The 25,132-nt window shown below is 44.1% G+C and overlaps 1 protein-coding gene across 4 annotated transcripts in view; it reads left to right on the plus strand.

Annotated features, from left to right (window-relative positions):
- GRM8 (glutamate metabotropic receptor 8) overlaps positions 1 to 25,132 on the plus strand; it is a 556,320-nt gene that overhangs the window by 121,094 nt on the left and 410,094 nt on the right. For all 4 annotated transcript variants that reach the window (XM_083399543.1, XM_083399541.1, XM_083399542.1 and 1 more), the window contains exon 3: positions 16,809 to 17,025. In XM_083399543.1, coding sequence (XP_083255669.1) covers positions 16,809 to 17,025 — 217 coding nt within the window. The remainder of the gene's footprint in view (positions 1 to 16,808; positions 17,026 to 25,132) is intronic.

Consider the following 25,132-nt stretch of genomic DNA (forward strand, 5'->3'; position numbering starts at 1 on the left):
CAATAAAGACACAACTGTAACACCGTAACTGTAAAATAAAAATAAGTGAATATTGGCATCAATTAAAAGTAGCCATGAAACACCCAGGTCTTTAAGGCCCATTTAAAAATAGTCCTCCTTGAACTTTTACCAGCGAATTCCCAGAAAAGGTTTAGAAAAACCTGGCCCATCCATCATGCTGCTCATGGAAGTTAAATACAGTGGTACCTCGGGTTAAGAACTTAATTCGTTCTGGAGGTCCATTCTTAACCTGAAACTGTTCTTAACCTGAGGTACCACTTTAGCTAATGGGGCCTCCCACTGCCGCCGCGCTGGCAGAGCACGATTTCTGTTCTCATCCTGAAGCAAAGTTCTTAACCTGAGGTACTATTTCTGGGTTAGCAGAGTCTGTAACCTGAAGCGTCTGTAACCCGAGGTACTACTGTATTGGGGGGAAGGAAGCAACAGAACCAGCTGTGGATTGGCCACAGCTTATTTATGAGTCTAGCCAAAATGCAGAGGGATTTTGTCTTGTATCGCCAAGAGTTCATTATTTGCAAGCAATGTGGTCATGCAAGGGCGTTGGTCAAATCCTACTTCTCCCTTTCCATTCTAAATCTCAGCAATATTACTATTCCAAAGTGGGTGTTCTCTCACTTTAGTGAGAGAACATATAGATCATGTTATACATTCTTGATGGAAATATTGAATCTGGTAGTCTTAGTGCCACCAGTACAAATTGTTGAGGTGCCAAAGATTTAATTTGATTTTTTTTTTAAAAAAAGCAAAGTGTTAATGCAGCACAGGCTTTTAATGCTTAGAACCACAACACTAAAATGACAGTATCAGAAGCCTGCTTTGATCTTTGTCCATTTATGTTGCATGCACTAAAACATCACTTCACTTACTGAACTCTATATGGTGAAGGCAGACAAAGATGGCACTTTAGAGAACTAAGAAATAGCTGGGAATGGTGACCTGCACTTTGCCCCATGGAAGTCTTCCATTTCAGGGCTTTAGGATCCATTTAATTCCAGCGAAGCTCTCATCTTCACAAAGAACTTGCTGTTGTACAAGAGGAGGTGATAAATATCTCAGAAGACTAAGGCTCTGAATAATTGGTGATAAATATGTAATAAGGCAACATTTCAGCAACACAAGAAAGAGCCTGTATTTCTACCCCAAGGCCTGCTAGTGGAAATTCATGACCTGAAACATTAAAACCAAACTGGCTGGTTTCCTGCTTCTTCTGACAAAAAAAAGCAATTTTCCTTTTTGGACTATCAGATGACAAAAGGTACCGTGGGATTACTTGCATGAATGAGGAGATAGCACTGGTCTCCAAAGATGGCGAGCGTCAATATGGAATGACTTATTAGCAATTCGTATCTGGTCTGTTATAGCTTTGGGCAGAGAAAACATTGCTGAGAAGCATGCAGGATATTTCAACAGTCTCTTTATGCCTAGATTGAATGTGGAAACCTAGATTGAAAATGAAATAGTGCTGGAACAACTTCCTTCTCAAAGCTACATCCTCGGGGCTGCTCTGTAGGACCGCTGAGCTTAGGAGTTGGGCCTTATAAGACTGCTCCACACTCGTTCTCTGAAAGAAGGATGCTGGTAAAAGCAGATCTGGCATCCCAGGATTTGTATACTCCTGTTGGGAACCCCATGCAGCAGAGGAACTAAAGAAAAAGAGTCCAGAGCAAATGTGTAAAGCTGCCAACTGTAGCTATACCACACCAGGTACAGTTGTACCTTGGTTTTCGAACGCATTGAGACTTGTACATATTGGCTCCTGAACGCTGCAAACCCAGAGTGAGTGTTCTGGTTTGCAAACTTTTATTGGAAGCCAAATGTCTGTCAGGGCTTCTGTGGCTTCCAATTGAGTGCAGGAAGCTCCTGCTGCCAATCGGAAGCTGTACCTTGGTTTGTGAATGTTTTTGGAAGTTGAACAGACTCCGTTCATGAAATATACTCGGAGTCAAGTATGAATTTCATGCTGTTTATTCAGCTCATAGCAGCAATGAATGAAACTTTCCCCCAAACGTCTGCTATATATACATTATTTACGCAATGTGCCCCGTGTGATTGGCTAATTCCGGGCTGCTTCTGTAGGCTAATCAGGTGGCAACTGCGGACCAATCAAACTGCTGCATTCTGGATCCTATTGTTCTAGGATTCAGCTCAGTACATAAGAGTTCGAGAACCAAGGTACGACTGTATATGAATCACTGAACAGCCTTCAGTTAGTCCACCGGACCACATGAATGAAATTCTGCAGCCTTAATGGACCTTTGCTGGAACTTCCAGCCATTTGCAGGGTAAGCCTGTGCAGGAATCAATGGAGAAACTCAGTATCAAAGAGACACCCCTACAATGTGGCATTTTGAAATAATAATGCTGTATACCAAGAATCTAGACAAAGGTTACTTCCTTTTTTTCCTAGCAGGGGTTCACACTGTTTCTCTGGGAAGGACTTGTGTTCTTTCAAATCCTTCGTGACAAGCATACAGTCAACATATGGACATGCAGTGATGAGAGAGGCTTCACCTGTTGAACATCTACAGATACATTTTAAAGGCATAGAGGCACAACCTACAAGCAGGGGCGTAGGAAGGGGGGCGGACCGCCCTGGGTGCCCTCACTGAGGGGGGTGACATTTGGTGTGCTGCTCACTAGCAACTCCCAAGCCTACCCAGAGCCGTCGGTGTGAGGGGGGGAGCTGAACTCTGCTCCCGGAACCCAAGCTACTATCCTTCGCCTGGGAGGACACCCTCCATGCCGCGCGCCCACCCTGGGCAGGGTGGGCATAATAATAATAATAATAATAATAATAATAATAATAATAATAATTTATTATTTATACCCCGCCCATCTGGCTGAGTTTTCCCAGCCAATCTGGGCGGCTCCCAATCAAGTGTTAAAAACAGTACAGTGTTAAATATTAACACATACGCTCCACTGCAGCCTACAAGCTCCCCTTTCATTGTAGCGCTTTGTCCAAACCATGTCATGCACTCCCTCTCCTCAAGAGAAGAAATCAAGTGATGAAATGCGTCAAATATTTGGGGTGGGAAGGCATTGCAGCAGGATTTCTGTGCCTTCAAAGGCTGTGGGGCAAGCAGCTCCCCACTCAGAGCATAGAAATACAGCAGAGGAAAGCTTGCCTCTTTGAATTTTGGCATTATTCCACCATCTTGTGCAGGGCAACAAGAGCAACAGCTGAAGAAGGAGGAGCTTGTCCACTCGTACTTGCAATCCTTTATGCAATTCTAATTGTGTAGGGGCTTCGAATGGCCCCAATAAAGCTTTACATTGTACATTGCATCCAGTGTGTGGAAGGCAGGGATGGTGGTAGCAGAGAGGTCAAAGAGTGAGGCCAGTTTTTACGATCGCATGCCCATCCTTGCTGTGATGAAATGTATGGTGGGCAATGCTTTTTTTCTGGAAAAATAGGTGTTGGTACTCACCATGAAGTTGTTGCAGTAAGTGCCACACTTTTTAGCGGTAACAAAAAGAGGTGTCGGTACTGTGTACCCTTGAGTAACCCCTGAAAAACAACAACCTGACAGTGGGGAATGAGCACTCACACTTTACATTGTGGGTGCCCTTTGCGGGATCGTGCGCAGTGCTACTGTTCCCAGGAAACTTACTGGCAAACAGGGACTGCCTGCATCTCAGTGTTATTATTTGGAGGTTCACGCCCAGCCTCAGAAGTCAAGTTACACTGCTGGTAGGTGGGGCCAGTCCCATTTATATACAGTGGTACCCTGCAAGACAAATGCCTCGCAAGACGGAAAACCCGCTAGATGAAAGGGTTTTCCGTTTTTCGATGCGCTTCGCAGGACGAATTTCCCTATGGGCTTGCTTCGCAAGACGAAAATGTCTTGCGAGTCTTGAGATTTTTTCCCGCTCCCCACCCCCTTTTTCTAAGCCACTAAACCGCTAATAGCCTTTTAGCAGCTAATCCACTAATCCCTTAAGCCTTTAATAGCCGCTAATAGCCGCTAATAGCCGCTAAACCGCTAATCCGCTAAGCCGCTAATAGGGTTGCTTCGCAAGACGAAAAAACCCCTAGACGAAGAGATTCGCGGAACGAATTAATTTCGTCTTGCGAGGCACCACTGTATAGGGGGTGGAGCCGACAGTAGCCAGGCAGTCGGCTCAGGAGATTCACCCACCCTCCCCTCCCTTAGTTTAATGTTTTCTTGTTTGCTGGTTAACTTTTTCTTCCTGTTTAGCGGGCGCTGCTGCAGTCTTTGATTGGTTGCTGTTGAAGGACTGGGAAGAAATATTCCTGCATTGGCAGGTTTTGTCTTCCCCGTAGCAATTCATCACAACTTTGGCAGTTTATGGCTTTGGGAGGAATCCTTTAGTCTTTTCTTCCCTATAATTGGGGGGGGGCATGAAGTGAGGACTCACCCCGCTGCAGTGGCGATTCCAGGGTGCCCTCTTAAAGGGGTTATATAATGGGTGTCACTGGCCATACACTGAAAGGCTGTCAGTGAACTACCCTGCGTGCGGGGATATGGGCTGGGCTGCCTGCTACACTTACGTCTCGCAGAGCATTTATCCCATTTACCCTGATGAAATAAAGAGTGGATTTCATGCTCTTTATTCAGCTCATAGTGGTAAGTAGGAATGGATGTTCCCCCGGAATGTCTGCTTTATATACATTATTTACACAATGGACCCCACGTGATTGGCTAATTCCAGGATTCACCTGTAGGCCAATCAGGTTGCGGATTCACTTCCACCTGGAGCTGGATTGGGTGGCTCCTGTGGATCAATCAGACTGCTGCATTCTGGACCCTATTGTTCTAGGACCAATCGGACTGCTGCCTTTTGGATCCTATTCAACTCAGTACATAACACCTGATGTGCCCTAGTTCCCCTGGTTGGGGGGCTGGGAGGGATACATGCCCAAGGCCTAAGCCAAGGTCTTCCTACATTTGGAAGTTTAATAAAGTTGTGGCCTAATTTTAATTCCATGTAACGTTGTCAGAGTCTTTATTCCTTCCTTATGATCCCTGGGGGCTAGGGCTGTCGCCACCTGGTCAGGCAATGTGAGACGTTGCCTCGTGCCACAATTCTGAAGCAACACAAAGCTCTTTCCCCATTCTAGAAAACTCCCCATTCTTGTTTTCTTCGGCTGTCTCTGATATTTATACCACCAGAACCTCTCCCCAGTGCTCTGTTTTGTGAATGCTAATGCCCGCCTAAACTTCTGCTCACCCTTTGAAACACTGGTAACTGCAAGCTCAGTGTTTTGTTTTGTTTTATGTTATTATTTTAAAAAGCCTTTTCTGGTGTCAGGGAGTTATTGCTTTGACTTTCCTTTAATATGGTGCCAAGATTGCCCTGTTCCCCCCGGGAGTTATTAAACATGTTTCAAATCATGCAAGCCCAACTCTTTAAGGGCTTTTAAAGTGTTACCCCACACCACGGGAGCGGAAAAATACCAAGGAACTTTCCCAACAAAATCTGCTGTAAATTACTACAAGACTCTGACAAGAAAGAAAATTGAGTATAAAAATTCTATCATAGGCCTATTGTACTGTAAATCTTCAGGCAGAGTTCCTCACCCCCCCCCCCAATTGCCTCTACCTGTGTCGGCTTGCGCTTGACTAAAATAAGGTCGATGGTATTTCACAGCTATTAATTGGGCCAAAGAAGATGGAAGAGGGAGAGGAGGAAGAAAGACAAAAAGAGAAACAATGGTAGAATGGCTAAACATTGGGAACATTTTAAAGGTGTCTTTCCAGGTTAGCCCTATGTCAATATTTCTGTCGCTAGGGTTTGTTTACTGTTTACTCTCTGTATTCCTCACATGCAGTACTGTTTCTTTTCTGCTACAGTTCATATTCCTTCAAAAACTTCATTATTCATCTCACGGTGTGCTGCAGCAAAATTGCATCGTTTACACAATTAAGTACATAAATTAAATTATCATTGCATCATCCCAACCCATTCGTTTCAGTCCAAAGGAAACACAATGAAACTTGAGTGAAGGTTGGGCGGGGATCAATTGAGTAGCATTTCTGGACTGACAGCAACAGCAATTACTAGTCACAGTCCCTGGATTGATTTCCATTCTGGACATGGGACAAATAAGCGAACATTGGCAATTGCTGCTCCTGTTGTGTGTCGAGGTCCCCAAGCCACCCCCTAAATAAATCACAATTCACACAGAATTTTTGTTTAAGGTTTTTGGCATAATTTTGGCCACAACTTTATTAAAATACATAATGTGAGTGGTTGCTTAGGCATTGGTTACGGCTATCTGTCCCCACCCTGGGACAGAGCTGACTTCCGGATTCCAGCGAAAGCCAGTAAGGGAAAACAATACTGGGGAGAGAATGGGGCTGGGCACCATACCGTCACCCCTCCCCACATGCTCCCGGGAGTTTGCACAGCCCTAGCCCTTTGCCGGGGATACAGACAAAAGCATGACAAACCCCTGGATTCCTTTAACGGAATTCCCTTGCAGCAGCAGCATTGGAGGGGCAGGCACAGCCAACCCTTACTCCTCCACCAACCAAACTTTAACCAATGCCTAACTGCAACTTTACAAGTTGTGACAATTTGCTACGCAGTAGGCAAAAACCAAATGGCACCAGCCAATCAGCCAGATGGACAAAATTCCTACCGGGCCCCTGCCCCAAAAGCAGATGACCCCATGACAGGCATAGCAAGGTCAAGTGCAAGAGCCCTAAATTTGGGAGGGTGGGCGGGTGATCCGATGTGCGCAGCAAAAGAGACTGAAAAAAGCTGTGTGCTAAGAATATATAACCTTCGGACCAACCCTCTAAATGATAACATCAAAATCTCCCCAACAACCCAAATTGGCCCAATCACAGTCATGGCCATCCAAACGGTCCCGCCCAGTAACCAAGGGGGGGGGGGTATCCTGTTAGACCCCACCGCAACACATGTTCTCCATGAAGAGAACACGCTTTTCCATATTTTCCAACATCCCTTGATGCCACCTTTAAGAATGAAGATGTGTAAGACATGTTCAGATTATGACTCGAACACCAGAGGGCTTAAAAAAGATGTGGATTGGGGTACCATACAGGTGTGCACAGAAGTCGTGCCCTCAACATTCCCAGGTGTGTTGGGCTCCTCTTTTGACGTTCATGTCTTTAATACAGAAGTCTTCAGAGAGTTTCTAGGCATGTTCAGTTGAAAATACTTGGAAACCTCCCTGAAATCAGGAGCACTGAGCAAGGCTTTAATAAGAGAAACACACTTTATAAAAGCACTGTCATGGTGAAACTTGGTTGTCAAAACTTTAAAATGACTGTAAAACCCCCCAAAAAAACTTTAAAATGACAGTAAGAAAAAAAATCCTGTGCCAATTTATACCTCAGTAGCTGAAGATCTATATTGTGTATGTAGCCAGAATTTAGTGAGTTTTTAAAAAGTAAAATAAAATACACATTACCAAATTTACTAGATTGTTGCAGTTACTCTACTTAGGAAGCATTATATTCCATAAACATAAAAATGCACTTAGTGTGTGTTTTTTTTGTAATGTAAAAGCCATATAAATCGAATGCCTAAATTCCTTATCCTTATGTAACAGAGCTTGTAAACCGTAACAGGTTCATTTTTTCTCCTTTTACCAACCAAATATTTTCAGGAATTTTGATAAAAGTCATAATTTATTTCATGGTTTCTTACTCAATGTGTACTCAGTTGAGGTCCTTTGATTGTCCATTCCAAAACCACCTCATTCTCCTCTCATTTTCACATTAAGCGCCAAAGGAATCATGTAATCCCTTTGTCTATCGGAATAACATCAAACAAGGGGGAATGGACAAAACATGGTGCAAATGTTTAATTGTCTGTCACTAGAAGAAGACTGCATCATCTGTTTAATCCAGCTGATTACTTTTGAGCCTGTAATAAATAAGAACATTTATTATGTATAGGACAGCCTGTCGTGAAATGTGCTTGCAGCTTTGTCCCATCTAGGAAAATGTCCTCTCTCATTCCTTAGGGTGGCGATGTTCTTTGCTAATACTATTGGCTTAATTTGTTATGGGGGGACAACAACTGCAGAATAGACTACTGCAGAACAAGGCTAGATTCTGACTGACTTTTTGTTGTGGTTTTTTAAAATATGCATGTATTTTGGGGGGTAGTATGGTGGCTAACTCTTTCTCTAGCAGCCTGTGGCTGCTGTGCTTCCTTCTGGTTTTTGTCCATTCATTTTCTTCTGTTCACCATCTGCACGCTGAATTTTTTTCTTGAAATAAAGTTAAAAATCCCAGCAAGAAAAAGGACAAACACTGTATAACAATACAGCAAGTTCACCAATTAAGAGAAAAAGGGGGGAAGCAAACTCACTGCTGATAGGCTTTGAATATGCAAGTTTTGTAGCTGAATCACAGGTGGAAAAGCAAAATGTGCATCTATGTGTTTGTTTGCAATGGGATCAGAATGGCTTCCACACAGGAGATAAACAGAAAATGTGTGCTATAACTACTTACTACAAAACAAACAAACAAACAGGAAATTCTGTTTTCAGGTTTTTAAATAGAGGTTGGGTGCCCTTCTGTCGAGGATTATTTAGCTGTGATTCCTAGATAGCCCTTGAGGTCCCTTCCAGTTCTAAAATTCTATGATTTTTTGCTTGCTGGATTTGCCAAATAGGTTTGTACTTAATCACGGAGGGCTTCCATACTGTCACTGCTTTCAGGTGGGATTCGCCTGCCAGCAAACTGAGGTTGTGCAATTGAAGTTGATTTGGAACTCTTGTACAATAAACCCGCTTCCCTAAAATATCATGCTGTCAGTGATAAGGAATGTGACAATAGAAATGCACTGGAAACTATGGGTTGACAGCTGTTTGATGCAATTAACCTTTCTGCAAACAAATCAGAGTGAATTCTCAATAAGTAGCCAACGCCATCTTAACCTCCCTGCAATTTGTGCAAAAAGAAAAGAGAAGAAATCAGGATGAATAGGTCATCTGAAAGTTACCATATTCTCCCAAATTTTTTTATCAACCAACTGCTGCTACTTCAGAGTAACTCCCAGTCCCATGCCACACATGGCTTTGCTGCTGCACACAATTGATTAGGTAGGTCTTTTTACAGGAATCCAGGGTCAATAGGTATAATATGACAATGAAGCATAGCATTTATAGTTAGCTAAGAAGAAGAAGAAGAAGAAGAAGAAGAAGAAGAAGAAGAAGAAGAAGAAGACGACGGTGGTAAAGGACTCCTGAAAGTTAAGCTCATTCACAGACGACTCTGGGGTTGCGGTGCTCATCTCACTTTCAGGCCGAGGGAGCTGGCGTTTGTCCGCTCCACAGACAGTTTTTTCCAGCTCATGTGGCCAGCATGACTAAGCTGCTTCTGGCACAATGGAACACCAAAACTAGAGCAGTGCACGGAAACACCGTTTACCTTTGTGCCGGAGCAGTACCTATTTATCTACTTACACTTTTTGGCATGCTTTCGAGCTGCTAGGTTGACAGGAGTTGGGACCAAGCAATGGGAGTTCACCCCATCGCAGGGATTCGAACCGTCAACCTTCTGATCGCAAGCCCAAGAGGCTCAGTGGATTAGACCACAGCGCCACCCGCATCCCAATCATAGTTAGCTACAGACAGTCTAATGCAGGGTAATTCTTGGCCATAATTGGCAACCATGTTCCAGGACACCCACATTGTTGGACATTCCCACCCAAAGTGAAAGCATAAACCAGTCAGTCCAACTTTCTGTTGGCAATGTTAGGTGAACGTTTTCTATGCCATCAATTGGTAATAATCTATCTTCTGCTGTTCACTCAGGTCTTCAGACTTCCCATAAGAATCTGGTTGAGAAATGTGAAAATCTTATAATCTTATGAAAGCTATGCTTTAGGATTCTTCTGTATTTGTGTCAACTGATAAGGATGCAAAAAGATTGGGATAGAGCATTAATTGTCTCCCTTAGAAAATCTCGCCTAATTTATTGTCCCACGTTACAGGAGGGGATGTCATCTAAACGATGGCATTTGGAGACTGTGATACCCACCTGCATTTGGAGACTGTGATTACAGACTGTAGCTGAGGAAACAGTAGCATCTACAAAAGATTCCCAATAAATTGGTGGGTGTTTGGCTCCCTCCTTGGTGGGAAACTGGTGCAGGTGTTGCTGATAGTGCCAAGAGATCAGTTTCACTTCTTTTAGAGGTAGCTGCATGCAAGAGATGTCCCCCTTTAGCCAGTCAGTGAAACAAGCAATATGCTTTTCCTGCTCTCTGAGTGTGAAAGCCTTGAGGATTGTGGCGTGCCTCTCATTTTGGACGATGCGACACTGGATGATGCAGCTCTCTGAGTGTGAAAGCCTTGAGGATTCTATTGTTCCTCTCATTCTGGGTGAGGAGGCGCTGATATTGATAAAGAAAGACCAGCAGTCAGGGTTTCTTCATTTGTTTTTTACCAGCATTGCCAAGCAAGTGCACTGTCTCTAATCACTAAGTGCTCAAGGGTGATTTTAGGCTTCCCCCTGCAACCGGTGGCATAGCATAGGTTGCCAACATCCGGGGCCATACAGAGAGGTTGGGAGGAAAACAGATGGAGGAAACAGGCACATTCAACTGCCTAATGGTGTCCATGTCACCCAGGAGATCACAGCTGCAGAGATAACAAAAGTTATTCTATGACCCTCAACACTTGCTTATTGTTCTGGGTGCACTCATTTAGTGCTCTGAGGAAGCGTATACCCATCCAACAAGCAGTGCTATTTTTCAGAAAAATAAGTGCCGGACCTCACCATTAATGCCTCTGTCATTCTCTCTCTGAGAGCCAGTGTGGTGTAGTGGTTAAGAGCAGTAGACTTGTAATCTGGGGAACCGGGTTCGCTTCTCTGCTACTCCACATTCTAGACTAGCTGGGTAATCTTGGGCTAGTCACACTTCTCTGAAGTCTCTCAGCCCCACTCACCTCACAGAGTGTTTGTTGTGGGGGAGGAAGGGAAAGGAGAATGTTAGCTGCTTTGAGACTCCTTTGGGTAGTAATAAAGCGGGATATCACATCCAAACTCTTCTTCTTCTTCTTAGAATGGCACCTGAGAGGTGCCAGAAGTGAGTTCCCGTGAGTTCCAGCTGGAAAAAAGAGCTGCCTACAAGAGATCTGAGTTCAGCAGCACCGTCATGGCATAATTTCAGATGCAAGATCTCCCTTTGTACTTATTTCCCATTTCTCTAGAAGTCTCCCTCCCTCCCTCCCTCCCTCCCTCCCTCGCTCCCTCCCTTTTTTGGAAAACTGGAGAAATTGCTATTTTGTCATTCCCTCAGGCCCTTCACTCCAAGCGTTTCCTTGAGAGACTCCAATCCAATTAATTGCTAAAATAATGAAGAAAACTGTAGCAAAATAGGGAGAGTAACTCTTTTGATCTTACCATGCGCACAATGTTGTATTGTTTTCCTTTGGTTATTTCCCCCTCCCTTCCCCTGATATCTCATTGCTATCAGATTTCACATTGGATAGGTTTATATTTTATAAGGAGATGGACGCTATTCAGATGTTCTTCTGAACAAATAGGTTGTGCTTGCAGCTGATGTTATGTTTGGTGTGAAGTCGGAAAAGATCCGTGCAAGTAGCTTGCACTTGTAGGTTCTGTCCATGACTGTTCAGAGAACTTTTGAATAGGCAGGGTCCCAATTGCATGGAAAGAGGGTGGCGCTGTGGGTTAATCCACAGAGCCTAGGACTTGCCGATCAGAAGGTCGGCGGTTCAAATCCCCGCGACGGGGTGAGCTCCCATTGCTCACTCCCTGCTCCTGCCAACCTAGCAGTTTGAAAGCACGTCAAAGTGCAAGTAGTTCCTCTGGCGGGAAGGTAAACGGCATTTCCGTGTGCTGCTCTGGTTCGCCAGAAGCGGCTTAGTCATGCTGGCCACATGACCCGGAAGCTGTACGCCGGCTCCCTCGGCCAATAAAGCGAGATGAGTGCCGCAACCCCAGAGTCGGCCACAACTGGACCTAATAGTCAGGGGTCCCTTTACCTGGGCTTTTATAGACATTATGCCAAATGCACATAGGGGAACGTCTATCAGGCCATCTTCTCACCTCTATGTGCATTTAATGCCTGTGTTACAGTATACTCGGGGTGTACACAGATTCACTTTAAATCTGTATCCATGCATTATTATTTTTTAATCCATTCTGTTTCCAAGCCACTCTTATTTTCTGTCTATGTTTTGGGTTCAGTTTCACTATCATAAGGAATACAAGGCCACATTCACGCCATGCATTAAAAGCACTTATATATTGGCCTAGTTGGTTAGAGCATGGTGCTGATAATGCCAAGGTTGAAGGTTCAATCATAGTATGGGGCAGCTGCATAGTCCTGCATTGCAGGGGGTTGGACTAGAATCAGGGGTCAGCAAATGTTTTCAGCAGGGGGCCGGTCCACTGTCCCTCAGACCTTGTGGGGGGCTGGACTATATTTGGGGGGCGGAATGAACGAATTCCTTTGCCCCACAAATAACCCAGAGATGCATTTTAAATAAAAGCACACATTCTGCTCATGTAAAAACACTCTGATTCCCAGACCGTCCGCGGGCCAGATTTAGAAGGTGATTGGGCCGGATTTGACCCCCGGGCCTTGGTTTGCCTATACCTGGACTAGATGATCCTCAGACCCTAACTCTACAGTGGTACCTCGGGTTAAGTACTTAATTCGTTCCAGAGGTCTGTTCTTAACCTGAAACTGTTCTTAATCTGAAGCACCACTTTAGCTAATGGGGCCTCCCGCTGCTGCTGCACCGCTGGAGCACGATTTCTGTTCTCATCCTGAAGCAAATTTCCTAACCTCAGGTACTATTTCTGGGTTAGTGGAGTCTGTAACCTGAAGCGTATGTAACCCGAGGTACCACTGTACAATTCTATGATCTCTATGACCACTTTAACAAATATGGCTTCCCTCCAAAGTATCTTGGGAACTGTAGTTTGCTAGGAATACAGTGGTGCCTCGCAAGACGAAAAGAATCCGTTCCGCGAGTCTCTTCGTCTTGCGGTTTTTTTCGTCTTGCGAAGCAAGCCCATTAGCGGATTAGCGCTATTAGCAGTTTAAGGGCTATTAACGGGTATTAAAGGCTTAAGGGATTAGCGGATTAGCTGCTAAAAGGCTATTAGCCGCTTAGCGCTTTAGAAAAAGGGGTTGGGGAGCGGAAAAAACCCTCAAGAATCGCAAGACATTTTCGTCTTGTGAAGCAAGCCCATAGGGAAATTCGTCTTGCGAAGCACCTCTGAAAACGGAAAACTCTTTCGTCTTGCGGGTTTTCCGTCTTGCGAGGCATTCGTCTTGCAGGGCACCACTGTACTTAAAACAGCATGCAGCATCTAGTAGCAAAAATAGCAAGGGGACTTTACTGTTTCACCTTAGTTTTAGAAACACCCCACCGATGACGTTGCTCACAGGCCTTCACCTGCAACAGCTTCTTACAAGGGCAAGGACATTTGATGGCAGTTTTAAAACATTTGGCATGTGGGTTAATGAATATGCATAGGACATTATTGGCCCTATGAGGCACCTGATTCAGGCCTATTTGCGGGGATCTGCGTGGACCTGTTGTTCCTAGTCAAGTCTGAGCCTTGAATGAAAAGGGAACCATTCATCCGAGCCTCATCCTCTGTAACAAGGAAACCATTATGAAAACTCCAGGGATAAGCTTCTATGGATGCTGTGACCATTGTTGCCAGGCTAGCGTTCCAGATAGCAGCATCCCCTGAGGAACTGCAGGGTGACATGCTGAGAAACCAGCATGACAGAAATTAGCGTTTAGGGGACAATTTTGCTTCCTTTGGAAAAATGTCACATTCAGAAGACTAAAAATGTCAACGTTTCGGTGCCTGTATCTATAAAGTAATAATCCAATGTTTGAACTGGAGGAATCTTTATTTGTGGCTTAAAGAGATAGCCTAAAATGACTTCTCCTTAATGATGGATTCCCACTCCATGCTTTTCATGTGGGTAGTACATTACATCTTTCAGGGCATCCTGAGAGCCAGTGTGGTGTAATGGTTAGGAGCGGTAGTCTCGTAATCTGGGGAACCAGGTTCGCGTCTCCGCTCCTCCACATGCAGCTGCTGGGTGACCTTGGGCCAGTCACACTTCTTTGAAGTCTCTCAGCCCCACTCACCTCACAGAGTGTTTGTTGTGGGGGAGGAAGGGAAAGGAGAATGTTAGCCGCTTTGAGACTCCTTAAAAGGAGTGAAAGGCGGGATATCAAATCCAAACTCTCTTCTCTTCCATATTTTTTTAAAATGTAGACTCCTGATGCCCTTCGCAATCATCTCCCAACAACAGCTGACACAGTAAACTAGACCTTAGAAGGGCACTGAAAACAAATGAGTCACTAAAGGAAAGATTTGATTAAGGTCACGCAATGTCAATGGCAGGTGTGGGACTACCAGACTTACTAAAGTATATTTCTACTCCTATTATTTTCCCTTGTTGTGACACAGTTAAGTAGGCCTTATGGAGATGTTAGGGCAATTGCGCACCTGGCCGGTTTGGAATGGGTGTTTCCTTTCTAGCCAACGGGAGAAACTTTATTGCCTTCCCTTGGTAGTGAACAAACGTGAATGCGTGAAAAATATGACAAACTTTTTGGGTTTAGTAGCATGTTAGCCTCTGTTTCTTGTGCCTGGCTTTTCAGGTTCTATACTAGGGTGGGGCCAGATCTCAACCTCCTCCCCTCATGAATGTCAACTTTTACAACCTTTTGTATGAGGCTTACCACCTGCCAATCATCTGATGTCATTATCACATCAGGTGACTGGGCCTTTTGAAAGTAGTTTAAATACAAACAAACCTCAAAGTGATGGTGCTCACAACTTTTACCTGCATCACGCCTGACTTCCCATGTGATATCGGGGTCGGGCACGTGGACGTGGTTTGAAGGGGTGTGTGAGAAGGGCTTTGTAATTCAACCATCAGGTCAGACGTGCCCCAGCCTTGTTCTGCACTATGGGGTCCAGAAATCAAGAACCATGTATAGGTTTGATATATTTCATTTATGGATGTGGCTCAGTTTGGACAGTGCTCAGTTATACTTTCACGGGTCCCTTGATTGACTTAGCTTTATGATTAATGTACTGGAAAATTTTACAGGGGTTTATAGGACTGTTACTGTCAAGATAAACTCATAAAATTTACAGCTCCGAGCGAAAGTCATAATTTTTAAGTTGTAATTTTTATTTAGTAGCATTGCCGACAGCACACATTATTGACAAAAAAAACCCCAAGAACCCTTCTTGAAATGTACTTAGTCATTCCCTTTGGAAACAATATAGGAATCATATTAAGTTTTGAGGAATGCAGGGTTTTCCAGCCATTTTGGTTTTTTTTAAAAGAAAAAAACATGGAGGAGTGAAATAATATCCATGTTTTTGAGGACCCTGCATACAAATTAAAAACTGGTTTCTCTTTGGAATAATCAAGCTTTGGAGCACTTTTTTTGTCTTTAGAAACATGTGTACTTTGGGTTGTATTCATCTGTTTTTCATGTACAACACCCCAGGTTCAGTTCTCTTGCATCTCCAGGTAGGACTGAGAGAGAACCGAGTCTGAAATCCTGGCAAGGCAGTCAGTGCGGACAAAACTGAGCTAAATGGGCCAACAGATCTTACTTGGTATAAAGCAGCCTTCCTAACTAAGTCCTACTCAGAGTAGGCCCCACTGAAATGAATAAACCTCAGTTATTGAATATCTGAAACACTTCCTATGAAAAAGAAAATTAACTTGTAATATCTGGATTTGAAGATTGAAATAATATTGGCTTTTAGAAAATAGTTGGTTGTCAATTTGAGTGAATACTTTGAACAAGTTACTGTATTTAGCTGACAGACAGGGAATCAGAAGTCTTTTCATCCTCCCCCCTTTAAATTTTCTTTTTCTTTTTTCTGTTTCTTTTTTCCATTTCCCTTCTCTTTGCTCCCGTTTCTTTTTAGATTAGATTTTTAAAATATTTATTTTATTCTTGTATATTATAAAAAGATACTTCGTATCGGGTATAAACGTTTGCATGTCTGTTGATATGTATCCATAAAATCACAGGTTTATTATTGGTATTTGTGCCTCAAAAGGTTTACTGATAATTTCCAGCTTAGTTTTGATTGCTAACTTTAGTTAAAGCAGATTTTCAGTGTTAGTTAGACCCGGAGTCCACAGATAGCTTTCTGGGTCATGTGGCCAGCATGACTAAACTGCTTCTGGCACAACAGGACACTGTGATGAGTGCCAAAGTGCACAGAAACACCATTTACCTTCCTGCTGCAGTGGTACCTATTTATCTACTTATGTTGGTATGCTTTCAAACTGCTAGGTTGGCAGGAGCTGGGTGCCACACCCCATAATGAAGTCTGACTGGACTTAACAACCCAGGGGTCTTTTACCTTTACCTTATACCCTGAGTTGTTTGTTGTTTAGTCGTCTTAGTCATGTTCGACTCTCCGTGACCCCATGAACCAGAGCATGCATTGGAAACTCTCACTTTCTTCTCAAAACTTCTCCTATTTTATGTCCATGGAGTTTTCATGGGTTGCCAGTTCCTTCTCCAGGTGGATCACATTTAGTCCAAACTCTCGGCTAATGACCTGTCCGTCTTGGGTGGCCCTGGATGGCATAGCTAATAGTTTCTTGGAGTTATTCAATCCCCTTCGCTACGACAAGGCAGTGATCCATGAAGGGGATACCCTGAGTAGACCTGTTGAAATCAAGGTGCTTCCTTTGTGGATGACTTACATTGGAGATCACACTTGGCTTGTAATTTACGCTTCAGAGATGTAAAAACTACCTTTGTTCTGTTCCTCCCCCTGCAGATACCTCAAATCAGCTATGCATCTACAGCACCAGAGTTAAGTGATAACACCAGGTATGACTTTTTCTCCCGGGTGGTCCCACCCGACTCTTATCAAGCCCAAGCCATGGTTGATATTGTGACAGCACTTGGATGGAACTATGTTTCGACACTGGCTTCAGAGGGGAACTATGGAGAGAGTGGCGTCGAAGCATTCACACAGATCTCGAGGGAAACTGGTAAGTGGACATCAGTTAAAAAGCAACAACTGTGTTTAGAGCTGGCAAGTTGGTAAACTGTTGAGCTTGGTTCTGCCGGCTTAAACCTGCATGGAATAATTAGCCCCTGCAGATACCTTTTGAGGGAAGTTGCGCATGTGGTGGCTGGTTGTGTTTCTCATTTGTCTCTCAGTGTGACATTTTTGCGCCCAGTTAGCAAGGAAATGTTTTGACCAGGAACCCGTGTAAATTAAAAGTGGCAGTCACAAAAGGCAAGCTAATTCCTAGGCCTGGTTTGGAAGGTAGCAGTGGTAGTTAAATCTTTGATGGTTAACAAGAGATGTGGATGCTGTAGCGTCTCCAATTTCTCTCTTGAACTCTCATCAACCCAGGCAGTGGTCAAGGATGATGGGACCTGTAGTCCAACAAAACCTGAAGGATCACAGGTTCCCCAGCCCTGACGTAGACTGTGTATGTGCCTCCTATTGCTTCAGTGTGCAATAAGACAGGGTCATTAAGTACTTTTATACTAGAGAGTGGGTGTAAGAATGTTGTGTTCTCAAGGATATATGGCTCCCTCATGACGTGGTGACTACACTATGTTGTCTTCTGGATTCCACAGGTGAATTGTGAACTTGCAGGCCTCACATTCTGCACACACGGTGAGCCTGCCTTTCAGTGCTTTTACATTGGCAAACGGTACCTCAAACACTCTTTGGGCAATACAACACATCGAGGAGAGGAAGAAAAATATGCATTGTGTGATAATCAATAATTTTAGGTGTTTAAGTTCTACAATTGGTATACCTGTTCCATTGCATTGTATGAAGTTCTTAATCTTGTCCATCCATTTCCCCCTTACGTGACTAACTCCTAACATACCCTAGTTCTTAAGTCATTAGCATGACTTCCACCATTTCTTTGATCTTTATCTTGTGCTCATTAGAGTTGTTCCTTTTTGTCTGGGAAATTGGGTCTTCTTGAAGAACAATGGATTTTTTAAGCCTCCATTAAATGATGAAAGAGAACAGTGCATGGTGGGTGTGGTGGTTGCGGCATCCTGAAATATGCAGCCATGAAGTTTAATTTGCTCAGTGTCACTCTTGCAACCTATTCTCAGTGAAACTCTCACTACAGAGAATCACTCAACATACTTGCTACTTTTCCACCCACAGTACCTAGGGCCGATGAGGTGGAGTGACTCATCCTGCTTCGGGTGGTGGAATCCTATGGGGCAGTGCTTCCATCACTCCTTCTGACACGGTTTTGCAAAATCTCGCTGGAAGCTGCTATTGTGCAACCCGAGTAAGCAAGGCTTAGGCAGTGTGTGTGTTTGTGGAGAAGGGTGGCATCTTCCTGTTTTGCCTCAGATACCAATATGGGATGGGCCACCCCTGATTGGGTGGGGGAAGTCTTGGGCAAGCTGCCCTTTCCCCAATTACTTCAGTGTGACGTGTTGGAGATCCCTTGTGAGGTGGACCAGTTTGAGAGAGCCCAGAGGCCAAGGTTACTTAGTGACCTTTATGGGTGAGTGGGCATTTGAACCAACAAAGGTGGTCCAACAAAGGTGGAGCAGCTGGTTGTTTTGTAGAAGGAGTGCAGAGCTGCCCTCTAGTGGCGTTTCTGGTGTGTGTGTTTGTGTGTGTGTGTGTGTGGGCAACAAACTTGGGGCCATGCGAGTGCACTGGTGGAGCCAATCCACTGATCCCATGGTTGCACCCACACAGCTCACACATTGCCACCACCCTGCAATGTTGGGTAGTTGGTGCCTCTGAATCACTGAAGTTGCCATGACCAAAGAAAACAGGAGTCGAGGTCAGCCGAAATGTGGTTCAGCAGCTGAAAAAGTTGTGTCTCAGAGATCTTGATTGCCCAGTCACTTGTATTCCTCTTCATACACAGATATAAGAACACAGTTTTCTCATCACAATTCTTAGCGTATTATCAACTAATGCAGACGCTCCTCGGGATATTTATTGGGAAAGTGTGCTTTTTAAAAGCAAGGGTTGGAAACTTTGGCTCTCTTGTTTTTGTCCAGGCAGCACCTTCTCTATCAAGCTACACCCACCCCTGGCTTTACTCTACCTTCGCTTTTCTCACTTGCTTATATATTTATTTAAAATTTATCTATTTGGTTTTTCAAATCAAAATTCTACAGTCACATTATCCAACTTACAACATAAAAACAAGATTCCAAAGAATCTCCTGGACTTCCCTTCCTCTCCTTTGTAGGTCCTATGGTCAATCATTTTCTCCTGCATCTTTTATGATAATCCAAAACTTTTACATCTCCATTGTGTCCAAAAGTCACCATTAAACTACAAGTGATATTCCCATCCTACTAATGACTTTGACTGTTTACAATGGTCTTTAAGCTAAGTTATAAATTTCCCCCATTCCTTATTAAAATTTTGGTCTTCCTGATTTCTGATTCTTCCGGTCATTTTGGCTATTTTGGCATAATCCATCAACTTGATCTGCCATTCTTCTCTGGTTGGAATTTTATCTTCTTTCCATTTCTGGGCCAATAACATTCGTGCATGCTTTTGCCTGGTTGCAATGTGTCCTTTGATGATTCCTGGGTGGAGGATAGGATGGAAAGGCATTTATCTGCATGTAGAAACAAACACCTGACTTTTGCAAGGCTGGAATGCAGCTTACAGTACAAGGGCAAAAGTCACCTCTTTTGCTCCTTCCCCTCTTCCCAACACTGGCAAATAGTTGCTCACTAAGGAAGGCAGTGACGCGGGACGCGGGTGGCGCTGTGGGTAAAAGCCTCAGTGCCTAGGGCTTGCCGATCGAAAGGTCGGCTGTTCGAATCCCCACGGTGGGGTGCGCTCCCGCTGTTCGGTCCCAGCGCCTGCCAACCTAGCAGTTCAAAAGCACTCTCGGGTGCAAGTAGATAAATAGGGACCGCTTACTAGCAGGAAGGTAAACGGCGTTTCTGTGTGCGGCTCTGGCTCACCAGAGCAGCGATGTCACACTGGCCACGTGACCCAGAAGTGTCTCCGGACAGCGCTGGCCCCCGGCCTCTTAAGTGAGATGGGCGCACAACCCTAGAGTCTGTCAAGACTGGCCCGTACGGGCAGGGGTACCTTTACCTTTAAGGAAGGCAGAGCTCAGGCTAAAACAGATTCCCCACCCCTACTTTAACACTATGCAATTTTTGGAAAGATTTTTGGATCTTCCAGGTATTTAATAGCTTGCTGATGAACAGAATGGGAACTGTTTGAAGGACTGGTCTGGTGACTTAAACAAAAAAAACCCAGCTCTTAGTAAAAGATGAATAAATTCCGTATCGCTTTAGGTTATGATAATCTGAGCCTTTAAACATTTTGCAAATGCATTTGACTGTCCTTTCTCCTTGTCACTTCCTTAACTATGCGGAAGAGAAAAAGGAACGGACTGTCGGTTGAAATGCAGCATAATGAAAAGGTCAACGCAGTACCACAATAACATGTCACAGGTTTATATTAGGCATCTGCAAAGATCACATGTAGTACACATCTGAGCTGAATATTAATATTTCCTGGGACAGTGGTGGCAAATGGAAGTGAGAAAGTACTGATTCTAAAAATGCCCAAATGTGAAGATGTGATAAAACAGGGGTATGGAGTGTTAGGCCTCTCCCCAGGCCACATTTCCTCTCCTCAGGACACATTCTTCACTTGACCCTAATAATAATAATAATAATAATAATAATAATAATAATAATAATAATTCTTTCTGATTGGGTTGCCCCAGCCACTCTGGACAGCTCCCAACAAAATATTAAAAACACAATACAATATCAGCCACTAAAAGCTTCCCTGAACAGGGCTGACATCAGGTGTCCTCTAAAAGGCAAATAGTTGTCTGCTTGACATCTACTGGAAATGTGTTCCACAGGGTGGGTGCCACTACTGAGAAGGCCCTCTGCCTGGATCCCTGTAACCTCACTTCTCACAGGGAGGGAACTGACAGAAGGCCCTCGGCGCTGGACCTTAGTGTCCGGGCTGAACGATGGGAGTGCAGATGTTTCTTCAGGTATACTGGGCCGAGGCCGTTTAGGGCTTTAAAGGTCACCACCAACACTTTGAATTGTGCTTGGAAACATACTGGGAGCCAGTGTAGATCCTTTGGGATTGGTGTTATGTTGTCCTGGTGGCTGCTCCTAGCCACCAGTCTAGCTGCCACATTCTGGATTAGTTGTAGTTTCCTTCAAAGGTAGCCCCACGTAGTGCGCATTTCTTCGCATCCTAGGCATTTTTGCCTGTCTGGTATGTCTCCTTGAACTCTGATAATGGTTCTTGCTTCTCTGGATAGACAGTTGGGAAGAGTGTGTGTAGAAACTACACACTACTGTACAATTTTATTTTATTTTATAAATTGGTTGCTCCACCTGTTTTTGCCTCTGGCCCAACCCATCTCTGGCATGTGGCCCTCAGAAGGTTGTTCAGATGGGAATGTGGCCCTCGGTGTGAGAAAGGCTCCTCACCCCTCAACTAGACTGAGCTTTCTGGTGTTTCTTGGAGGGCCAGGCCAGTGGGCAGGGGATAAAAATGGGCAGCGGGATAGGCATCAGCAACAGCCCTTGTCATTAATGAAATTAAGGGGGGGAAAGTACCGTATTTTTCGCTCCATAAGACGCACCAGACCATAAGACGCACCTAGTTCTTGGAGGAGGAAAACAAGAAAAAAAATATTCTGAATCTCAGAAGCCAGAACAGCAAGAGGGATTGCTGCACAGTGAAAGCAGCAATCCCTCTTGCTGTTCTGGCTTCTGGGATAGCTGCACAGCCTGCATTCACTCCATAAGAGGCACACACATTTCCCCTTACTTTTTAAGAGGGAAAAAGTGAGTCTTATAGAGCAAAAAATAGGGTAAGTGACTTTTCCCAAGAGGCCAGAATACTTCTTCCTAGGGTTGCTAGACAGCGAAATCCCAAAGAAAACCTCAACAGTATTTATATATGTGACTACAATGGAAGGAGGCGAGAACACCCTTAAAGGAAGAATGGCTGGTGAAAATCTTGCAATATGCAGAGATGGCGAAATGGATGGCGCTGACAAAAGATACAAATTCAGAATCTTTTAAAGAAGACTGGAAACCCTTTCTAGCCCATATAAAAAGTTATTTCCCATAAGCAAAAACCACATCGGGGTTTGAAGTGTAAGAAAACAGCAGAGTATACCAAGAGACTTGTTAGAGAAGATGAAATTAGATAAGACGGAACAATGGAACACAATTGTATGTAATTTGAGTTATAAACATCGATTTTGGGTGAGCTGGGAAGTCAATACAGTAGTTTTGTTGAATTGGAATGTAATGGTTGAGTAACAAAAGCAACTTTTTAAAAAATATTTTTTATTGAGTAACAAAGGTACCGTATTTTTCGCTCTATAGGACGCACTTTTCCCCCTCCAAAAATGAAAGGGAAATGTGTGTGCGTCCTATGGAGCGAATGCAGGTTCCTTGGCTTCAGCGATAGCAACGCTCCCTCCGCGCTCCTGTGGCTTCAGGTTGCCTTCACTGAAGCCTGGAGAGCGAGAGGGGTCAGTGCGCAGCGACCCCTCTCGCTCTCCAGGCTTCCAAGGTAGCTGGAGGCTTCGGGTGAACGCACCTTGACAGCACAGAACACACCTTGTTTTAGTGGGGGAGAATAAGAAAAAAAAATCTCCCCCTCTCTGTGCAGCGCCCCTTAAGCAAAGCGGCAGGAGAAATGGAAGGGGCTCCATTTCTCCTGCCGCTTCGCTGAAGGGGCGCTGAGCAGAGAGGAGGAGAATTTCCCCCCCTTGTTCTCCCCCTATTAACAAGGTGAGTCCTATGGTCGGGTGCGTCCTATAGAGAGAAAAATACGGTAACTTACGCTATGGGGGAAAAATTACACACAGAAACCACACAATGGCTCTTGCCAAAGGAGGAAGATCCAGCATGCAGCATCCAGTGAGCTGCCCCATCAGGACCATCTGTCTTCCACTGACATGATGGGAACATGGAAGAGTTGCCTTGATCAAGACATCCCTGAAGACGAATGGCGTTTTTACCAAGCTCTCACTCGGATTGCCAGAGCTGTTCCTTTTCCAGCATTTCCTCCCTTTCCTCGGTTTATCAAAATGTTTGTTGGTAAATTGAGGCTTCCTTCTCCCTAATCTTTCTCATATATATTTTTGTGCCTCGTTTGAGCATCATGTGTCCCAGAGAAGTGACAGCCAGGGAGCCTGAGCCGCAAGCAGGGAAAAGAGCAGCGGCTGGCCTTTCATTTCTCAAAGTCTGGCAGCGGAGAATGATTAAACAAAGTCTCTCTAGGGTGCTGGCTTTTTTTGCTTGGTTCGGTTATTGCAACATTCTTATTACAAAATCCAATCCGTCCCCTTAATGGGATGTGTGGAATGCTGGAGGACAGGTTTTATCCCTGCTTGTGGCCAGTGAAGCATCAACATGAGTCTTGATGGGAAGTAGCTGCCTCTTTTGACAGGCGGTTAAGGGAGAGAATAAAAAACGACAAGGCAGAACGCTCTGGCTTATTATTAAGGGGAAACATTTAGCACCTTCTGAACTCTCTCTTACTCTCTGCTCATAATACGGAGGAGCCAGATCATCTGTCAGTGGGAAGGGGTTGAGTGGGGTGTGTGTGTGTAATTGTTCTGCAGTTTGGAAAGTTTAGAGTTGTTTGGGGAAGGGGTTATTCTGCAGTTACGACGAGCCAGTCCAGATCTCACGCTCAACACGTCGTCCTTCAGGCATTGTGCCCCACCTGCATTTAGAACAGGAGTGAGGAAATTCATTTTTTAAAAATAATTTTTATTAAGTTTTCCATTTAACAATCCAATCGTATCACATTAATCATTCCAAATTATACCAATACATATCATAAGTCCAAATATTTTGCCAACTTATAAATGTTTGTTTGGGCTTCCCATGCTTCGAGTTCAGTAGGGTCCAATCATCTCATATTTCTGCTGCTTTTAGTGTTCACCAGTCCCATCTTCTAATCTTCTTGTTGTTATCCTTTTTCTTCTGAATAGCCTCTGACTTGTTTCCACAGGTGAGTTAAAGTAAGCAATATTATGCTTCTGTGTGAACTTTGTAAGGCTCTCCCTTTTTTAAAAAGCTGGTAAGTCTTTTGTTTGCAATAAATCTTCACACGCTGATCCAAAAGTCCTCCTCGGGTGGCAGACGCCATCTTTCTCAGTTCCGATGAAATAAAATCTAGGCGTTTGCTCATTAATTTTGCCAGACAAGTTGCACCATAAATTAGCCTTCCAGGGAAGATTTGCCAAGTCGAACTTAGAATACAAACATGATAACAGAGTAATGGCTCGCCTCCCCCTATGACTATTAATCTTGCAACATAGTCTGTCTCATAATGGCGGATCCCGATTAAAAACTGCATCGCAAGAGAGCCTTTTATTTTCTTTCCAGATATTTCCAAAAACAAAGGCTTTAGTTAATATTTTTATTTCCACACAGTTTATTTTCCAATCTCACTTGCTATAGGTCGTATTGACGGTTCTTCTAGGAGTGAGGAAATTCAAGCCCGCAAAATGAAAGCCTCTCCATCTGACTCTTGGGACTGTCCCCAAGCCACACCCTCTTGTTGGGTTGAATAAACAACAGACGAGTAGTGGGTGTCATCTGGGAGGCATCTTCCCGACCAAGTGTCGGAGAGTCCCTTTTATTGTATATTACACCAATTGCCTCATATGTGCTTGGTGCTGATTGGTTACACGTGGTGTGCGTTACAAGTTATAGTGTTGCATATACATACAAGGGGTTGCGTGTGAGACATTACGTATCATTAGATAGAGGGAACACAGGAACACAGTAATCTATGATTGATAGGGTGGTACTCAGAGATTGTACAGAGTGCACTTAACATTCTTCCAGTCTACGGTGATAAGGAGAGGATGTATACAGATAGATAGGAAGGTCATGACATCACTTAAACATTCCAAGCTAGCGGTGCCAGGGTAGCAAAAGGAATACAATACTCTACACCCTCTCCCCAGCCACAACACCTTACCTAGGCCACACCTCTCACCATTTCTGCTTTACACCCCCTTTGACTGTTTTTGTCTGCCTGGAAAGTGCCCTTGAACTTTCATCGTGCCTCCTGCTTACCTGGCAGAGAAGGACAGAGACCTA

The sequence above is a fragment of the Podarcis tiliguerta genome (genome assembly GCF_965153285.1).
Source record: "Podarcis tiliguerta genome assembly, chromosome: 10".
Lineage (NCBI taxonomy): Eukaryota > Metazoa > Chordata > Lepidosauria > Squamata > Lacertidae > Podarcis > Podarcis tiliguerta.